Source organism: Eurypyga helias, unplaced genomic scaffold, assembly GCF_000690775.1.
Source record: "Eurypyga helias isolate BGI_N326 unplaced genomic scaffold, ASM69077v1 scaffold53, whole genome shotgun sequence".
Taxonomy (NCBI): domain Eukaryota; kingdom Metazoa; phylum Chordata; class Aves; order Eurypygiformes; family Eurypygidae; genus Eurypyga; species Eurypyga helias.
Window position 1 is genome coordinate 35,865 of NW_010240344.1, and position 8,591 is coordinate 44,455.

Sequence of the window (8,591 nt, forward strand, 5' to 3'; positions counted from 1 at the left end):
AATAGTACCCTCATGACTTCAGAAAGCATGTACTTGCACTTCAAAAAGCCTTGCAGTACCCTCTGAGCAGCTAGCACACAAGGCTCAGAGAAGGGATGTGCTGTAAGGCTGATTCTCAGCTAGTTGAAGACGAGACTCATCACAAGGTTACACACCTTAGAAGAAAGGTTAGAAGAAAGTATGTCAGCTGCCAGCTATCTTTGTACTGAACTTTCTATCCTCTGGGCAGGGAGCTGACACCATCGGTCTTCCGGCTTGCAGCCTTCATTACCAAACCAAAATCCTCAGAGCCTCTCCCTCATGGCAGCAGAAGCCAGCCCAGAGCTAGTCGTGAATTGTCTCTCCCACAATTGACTCCTGATGTTTACCTGCGTGATTGCCTATGGAGAAACTTCTGCCAGAGGGACAGGCAGTCCCAAGGCACCTATCTCTTTAGTAAAGTGTTCATGTGAGGCAGCAGGATCATTAAGGCTCAGAGGAAAAAAAAAAAAATGGAAAGAAGATAGCACATCCCAGTGTGCTTACTGTCAATGCCTCTGCTTGCAGTCCTCCACGTCTCCTTTCAAGTATTCTAGGAAAAACTGTTCTGGTTAAACTAGAGCATAAAATGTGTGGGTTTTAGTCACATACTCGCTTTCACATTTCTCTCCTCTCTGGAGGAACAGTGTTGCCCATCACACTGGAGAGATGCAACTTTTGTAAACAGGAGGTATTGCCTCTCCATTAGCTGTGATTCTCCCCTTGAGAAGGGAAACCCTGAGCTCCGGGGCAGAGACCCTCACCATGTGGAGTATTAAAGGAAGCATCTCAGGACAATATGAATCTGCCTGCACCGCTGAAATCCCCTTGTCTAGCACTTTGTTATGAGATATTATAGGTCTGCCAGACAATGCAGATTAACCAATCCTTTTTATTAAAATAACAATGAGTAAATCCTCTTCCACAGTCACACATGCTTTGACTAAGTGGAATCACTTTCTTGGCAATGAGGCAAATTACTGGTGGTGATTCAGATCACCCTCTTCCAAGCAACTACCTAGATTCTGTTATAAACAAATCATGTTTTACACATTTAATGAGTAATTTTGTTCCATATATTCATTGGAGATACAAGCATAAGACATGAAGAATGTGCTGGAAATAACTGTTGTTGAAACCAATAGGTAGAATGAAATATTTTACAGAAGATGTCTGCTAACCTTCAAGCCTAAGGTAACAGAAAGCAGAAAAAGTTTCAAAGTGCAAAATGAGAGTAAGAGATCAATAGCAAAAAGGTCCAATACACAGTGGGATCTTGTTAAGTGAAATTGCAGGAGAGGAGAAAATTGCCAGTATATCAATAGATCATAGCCCAATTGGGTGCCACTGGTAGGGTTTGGTAGTGGAAGAAGGCAAATACTATCCTGTGACATAGCAGGAGTGTTTCTTTGAGAGCAGGCATTAATGCCATGGTACAAACACCAGTTAGTCTCTACTGGAGCAATAGAGCATCATTTTTGTTGAACAGGGATTTATTTAGCCTTGAGCAAGTATTTTAAGAACACACAGGAATCAACGGGTTGAAAAGCCAGTATCTCAGGAAAGGGCAAATGAGGTTGGTTTGTTTAAGAAGAGTTTGGGAGGAGATGCAGTCGTACAACACATGAAAGAAGAAAAAGAGCTATTGAAATGAAAGGGAAATGTTTGTGTAAGTAAACTTAGGCCTACATGATTCATGGCTACATTGTGGTTGGAAATTAAGAAGCAACATTGCAGGGTGACAGACCATAGTAACTTAAACTTGTCTAAACATGGACTGTCACCTGGCTACGTTTCCTCTCCCTCCTTGCTGTAGCCTGTGACAGACATGCTGGTGGAATATTCACATAGAAACAGGTGTCCTTCTATATGCATTAAAGGGCTAAAATATTCCTATAGTTATCATAAGCAAAATCTGGCTTTTTGTTTTTAAATTCATTGAAGCAGGGAAGTAGGCAGGCAGAAAAGATGGAGCACGGAATCTGTGGTGAGCACTAACCTGTTCCCTTTGCATAAGTGCCAGTAAAAATGCTGGTGCATGTCCTGGATGCAAGCCTGTTTGCAGAGCTCCAAGACTGCACTGCTCTGCTACTCAGGGCGGCTTAACTTAGGAAGGAGGAAGACCCTCAGTGAGTTTTAGCAATTACTAAACAAAGAGATATGTTGAACAGAAACAGCAGAGCGTCTTCGCAGTATGCTTGTCCCTCTCCTGTGTCTGGCAGGATGCCTGACTGCTAGGGTGATACAAACCCATATGATATTTTCACTTACTTCTGGGCAGCATTCCTGGGACATGGAAACTGTGTACACAGCTATAGGATGTAGGTAATTGCATCTGGAAATACACAACCAAAATTTCTGGGCTGTGAGTCAGTTGTGGAACATCTGAGCAGTGTGTTTTCTGCCAGGCAAAGGGAGCAATTTGTGAGAGTTTTTTACAGCAGCAATACCTTCTGCCATTGGGATGTCCTCCAAAAAAAAAGAGAGGGGGAAAGTGACAAGTCTATTGGCAGGGTTTTATCAAGACCCTTTCCTTCTTTCCTCTATGATTACACAAATGTGCTTATTTTCATTATTTTCACAGCAAGATCCCTCTGTGGGATACATGTGTGTAACTTGCCCTTGGAAATGCTAGGACCGAGGTTTTGGTTTTGAGATCCTCTTTCTTAGGGGTGATCATATGCATCAGATGAGCATATGTAATCCTGTAGTTTTCCTGCGGTTGCAACAGTGGTAACAGTGGATGCACTGCACTCTCTCCATATTCTTTTATCTGCATTATTATCTTGCCTGGCTCTGTAGTGCACTTTGCTGGTAGAGCCATTTGTCTGTGCCTTTTGTGAACCATTATCCTACTGTCTTTCCTTTTTCCCCACTACTTCTCAGTGTCGATTAGGGAAGAAGGAATTACTACTGTCAAGAAACTAGTGCTGGAAATGTTACTACAATCTGTAGGTTTCTAAAGTTGTCTGCAGAAATTTATCCCAGCTCTTGAAGAAGCAAAAAAATACTGCTCCCAGGTCTGCAAATGTCTGCAGAAGCCCTAGGGCCTGGGTGAGCAGCACTGAGTCTGCCACCAGCCACTGCCATTCATTCCCAGAGCTCACTCTATTCCTCTCCAGTCCCAGCAATAAGGAAGCAAAGCCACAAGCTCAAGTGTCCAACAGTTCCTGGCCATAGGATCCTTCCTGAGTCCCAAAACTTAAACAGCTGACTTCTTTACAGTCATGGTGGAAAGCAATAAACTAAAGCATTTATTAAACAATAACTGCCATGGGGAGAGTGGATAGATATATAATGTGTATTCAGTTCCTATATAAGCACTGTAAACTGCTTGAGAGAAGGAACTTAATCATTCTCTTCCTAGCTACACAGCCTGTGATTTTACCATAATGCTATAACACAAAGCTCAGATAACATTCACACTAGGTTTGCAATAACGCGACCACTGTGAGGTTAACTGAGGCTCTCAAAGTAAAAATGGTTTGCCCTGATCCCATTGGGAATCAGGGGGAGGACCAGGTGCAGAACATAGAAATCCTCTCCCAGTGCCACACTCTGGGCACTTCACAACTTCCTGCCCTTCCCCTTCTGGGCTCTCGGCTTTTCCTCAGCGGCATCGACTTCGCTGTGATTCTGATTTACTGTGGCTGCAGTGCAATCTGAGAGTTGGGAAGAAGATGAAGGGAGTGCAAGACTGACTGTTTTTCTTCTTATTACCCAGCTGTTTTTGTATGAGGTGCGTGGGGGTGTGCTGTGATGGATAATGTGGACAGGGATAAACCTGACGCGTGGAGTTCTGTGATGGGGAGGGAACTGCAGTTCTACACCACAGCAGAGGAACATGACCCTGAGCCACAGAGAGTGCACAGCCCTGGTAGGAGATAAGAGCCCCAGATTTGGGGCAGCAAACTCCACCCAGCTCCGTGATCTCACCTGTCTGCTGTGGCTGGCTGGAAGCCGCTGACCACTATGGCTGCCTCCATTCGCCGTGTGGGGTCATGGAGCAGGACAGGCTGCAAAAATACCCAAAGGCACAAACGAATCTCATGTAGTGCACAGGAATCTGGGTGGTGAATGCAAAAGCAAGGTAAGCAGCACCCATTGGCAAGCATCTCAGAAACACAATGAGTTTTCTGCGGATCCAACCTCCACATTTCTGAGTTCTCCACATGTATATCTACTATCTTTTTTTTAAAAAGAAAAACCTGTCATGTTGAATTCACACCAGAGAGAGACAGATTCAACCAATGAAAGAGTTGTTACAGCAATCCCAAAGGAAAACCTAACAGCACACTAGAACCCAGGTGTTGTCTAACAGCAAACTGTCTCCCTGCCCTCCCATTGAAACATCCACCTGTGTATTGATCCTCACATGAGCACACAATTCTCTCACTTCTCCACTCGCATCTAGGCAGCAGGTCACCATCATACTGAGAGTCCTGTGGCAGTGACTTGACTCTGACCATCCTTTCTAGCAAATGCATGGGAAGGGGAGCTGTTGTCCTTAAGAGCTACTGTACACCTCTGCTCTGCACACGTCCCCCACACAATGCTAAATGTGACTCCCCAAAAAGAGGGCTAGCACTGCTTTCTGCACAGCAACATTTGTGACCCACTTGCTTTTTCCGTATTAAAAACCCCACCTCATTTAATCAATTCTTTTACAGATTTTCACTTTGGAGAAGCCTCAGACATACCTGTGCCCTGAGCCCTGCACCAGCTGCCATTGCTCTGGGCAAATTGAAAGGTCCATCTGGATTTTCCAGAAAGTTAATTTGCTCCATATGACTGACAATAGGTGCATGGTAAACCTGCAAACTGTGCACACAAAGCAGCTCAACTGTTTGTCTTTCTGTCTTCAGTGCAAGGAGTTCACCCTCCACACTGGCTACGAGGTGCTCATACAGCGGCTGTTGGATGGGAGGAGGATGTGCAAAGACGTGGAGGATTTGCTCAAGCAGAGGTAAGAAAATCAGAGTGAAAAAAAGTGTGAAGTGTGAACATTTTTTGTCCTGTTTGGCATCTGGAAAGGAATAGAAGGCTGTTTCTGAATTTGGTAGTGGTACTAGTTTACACAGAAGAGCCTGAGTGATTTGAATCCTAGCTTTTGACATGTTTTGTGAAGGTAGATAACAAATAGAAATTTCAAAGATTTGAGAAGAGAAAAGAGGGGTGAAAGAATCCAAAAACCAGAGTGCCATTAAGACTCAAGTAGTTACTGGTCCAGAATCACACTGTAGCACATACATCCACAACAAGCAGCATTATCAAGTTTCCCCTTTTACAGGAAGCATTTTTCTTTCTCTTTAAAAATGCTGTTGCCACAGGCACTGTTTCAGTTTCCTGCAACTACCAAAAATGGGCTATTTTTCAAATACAGACAAAGGTATGTAAGATACTACAAAAAGCCTTTCCCAGACACCCAAGACAGCCCACATCATTCGCTGACCTTACAAGACTTTGAATGACAATGTTGTAGATTATGTCCGTTCTTTACATGCTTCTTGGAGCCCCCCAACAACAGCTATGAACATCTGACACTTCTGTGGGTCAGAAGAAACGTATTACACAGCTGCTCTGACTCCCTTGCCATTCATTTTGGTACTTCTGACTTAGAAAAAAACACCTGAAATTTGGTTCTGGTTTTAAGTGGTTGGGTTTCAGCAGTTTCAATACGTAGCATCAGGCACCTACATGCTTATGCATGTCCTGCAGGAAAGACCACACAGTCACGGATTATATGTTCAGCAGCTAATCCTAGAGCAATTAATCTCAGAGCTGTCTCCTTATGACTATTTCTCTGCCTTCCTCAGTCACAGCCTGCTTTTTCTTCCCATGCAGTCTCCATCTAGTTTTCTGGGTTTAGGTTAGTTTTCTGAAGGCTACTTTTCAAGCACCGGGACTTTCAAGGGGATGCAAGCTGTCAAACTGAAACCTATTTCACAGGGTGTAAAGAATCTCCCATCAAAATCTGAAGCTATTTGAACTGCTTTTCTTGACCACCAGTGGAAATGTATTTTATTGCTCCATGTCACTCAGTCCTGAAGTCACATCTGTCCGATGGTAGCTTAGCTTTAACTGTTTAAAATAGCCCCTTTGTGACTCATAACTCACAGAGATCAGAATTACATTGCAGGCTTTAGGCAGGCTCTACGCTGCAGCACACATCTGATGCTATATACACCTGTGTTTCTATCCAGAACATACCAGAGTGATTTCTGCAATTCCTGGGATAAGGTTCTTCCTGGTTTGTGGTGGAGTCACAAAGGCCTTGACACAAAGAACATACGCATAGTCATTTTGCACATCTGAAAGCTGCAAGAACAAATGTTTCCACAAATTCTGCACACCCCCAAAACATGGTAGTGAGCATGCATGTGTGCGTGCTTCTGCATGTACATGCAGGTTGGGGAGGAGGAGACGGAGAACAGATAGCAGGCACGGAGTTGCAGAAAGAAGGAATTATTTCCAGTTCACTTCTGGAAGATGTTTGTTTCGGCTTGTCGTCATGTAATTAATGGGAATGACCTAAGAGGAGATCAAAGCATGGGATGAATCTCTGTTCCTTCGAGGCTGCCCATATCGTGGGCTTCATGCCAGCATTTCAACAAGGACTCCTGCAACAGCTGCCCTGAGTCCTGAAACCAACTGCCCTGGCTACACTAACGCTTACCAGTTTTCCACCCACGTCAATGACTTTTGCACACAAATAGCCCTGCCTGGTCCAGAGGAGGGCCTAAGAGGTCGGGGAGGGAGAAAGCAGTTGTATTCCAGAACAAAGCCCCAGATTTAAAACACAAAATACGTTCCAGCTCTCGATGGCTACACAGAAACCTAGAAGCTGTGTGCAAGCGAACCGGAAAGCATGAAAGGCAGCACCGAGGTGTGAAAAGATGGTGTCAGCCTCCTGTCCAACTCCTGCAACCCTGGGCTAGTCCAGTCCCATGCCTGAGGTTTCAGGAAGATTTGACCCAAGGTTTCTGCAGGAGCTGGGACTGGTTTAAGAGCCAGCCATGCTTTTTTCCTGTGATACACTGTGTACTGAGCAAGCAAAGTAGGACTGCAGCCTTGGGATTATTCTAATTGCTGTACAGCCACCGACACTAAGCAAGGTCTGAAATAAAAGTGTTTCTTGTATTAAAATCAGAAGCAAATTAATCTATTCTACTTGTGCAATATTATGTGTCTCTGGAATACATTTCCGTTGTGAAGAAATTTCACTCATCTAACATGAAAATGAAGTGGTACCTCTGTGTGGCCTGTCACTGTATTTTGCACCCCACTCTTCTAGGAGCAATCCCAAAGCAGCGATATAGGAACACCCCACTAAAATGCACCGAGTTCTAGTGCAGGATGACAGCAATTAACTAGCCGCACGTGCAGCATTAGGCACATGGGAGCCATGGATAGCGGCCAAGACCAGCCTCCACTCAGGGCTGTGGCGACTGTAGGCTGCTGTAGACCCTCACGGCTACTCCAGCAGCCTGACAGACCTCCATGGGCTGGGGGGAAGTCCCCAGCATAAGCCTGCCTCAGGTCACAGAAAATGGTTGCAAACCAGTGAAATTGCACCAGAGCCACCAACACAGCTGGCTACAACGCAAGGTGCTCACAGCCATCACATGCAGAGGAGCAGTTGAAAAAGTGGTTGCATGTTCTCAGAGACCCACCCCAACAGCTGTCGTGTTGCTAAACTGAAAGACCAGTCCTCAAACCGCTGGAACTCAGCAAATGGCAAAACACAGCACAGCATGGCCAAGTGAGAAGGTGAATGTAAGAGCAAACCAGCGTGGGTTGCATGGCCTTGCACCTACATCAAAATCCCTTTTGTGACCACAGAGTACATTTCTCCAAGGTGCCAAGTTTCAGGCTCAAAACTATTTGAAATGCTTTGAAACCCCATTGGACAACTGGATGTACCCTAAACTAAATCCTACTCCCCCCTCCCCCCCAAATCCTAGCACCATGCTATCTGTTCATTATTTATGATTAACCATTCCATAGTTTTTAGCAGCTACTTGAAGACTGAAAATTCAGTTCTGTCTTCTACCCAGGAGAAAAAAAATAACATACTGTGCTGGTTTTGGCTGGGACAAAGTTAAATTTCTTCCTAGCAGCTGGTATGGGGCTGTGGGTTGGGTTCGGGGTGAACACAGTGTTGATAACTCAGGGGTGTTGCAGTTACCCCTTACACAGAGCCAAGGCCTTTCCTGCTTCTCACCCACCCCACCAGCGAGGAGGCTGGGGGGGCACAAGGAGCTGGGAGGGGACACAGCGGGACAGCTGACCCCAGCTGACCACAGGGATATTCCAGACCATATGGCATCATGCTCAGCAATAAAGCTGGGGGAAGAAGGAGGGAAGGAGGACATTCGGAGTGATGGCATTTGCCTTCCCAAGTGGCCATTAGGTGTGATGGAGCCCTGGTTTCCTGGGGTTGGTTGAACACCTGACTGCCATGGGAAGTGGTGAATGAATTCCTTGTTTTGCTTTGCTTACGTGCACGGCTTTTGCTTTACCAGTTAAACTGTCTTTATCTCAACCTACAAGTTTGCTCTTTTACTCTTCTG

The 8,591-nt window shown here is 45.1% G+C and overlaps 1 protein-coding gene across 1 annotated transcript in view; it reads left to right on the top strand.

Annotated features, from left to right (window-relative positions):
- Nucleotides 1–4,823: 4,823 nt before the first annotated feature.
- The window catches only part of PSTPIP1 (proline-serine-threonine phosphatase interacting protein 1), a 34,358-nt gene continuing 30,590 nt past the window's right edge, over nt 4,824–8,591 (top strand). The window contains exon 1 of the mRNA XM_010148400.1: nt 4,824–4,984. Coding sequence (XP_010146702.1) covers nt 4,824–4,984 — 161 coding nt within the window. The remainder of the gene's footprint in view (nt 4,985–8,591) is intronic.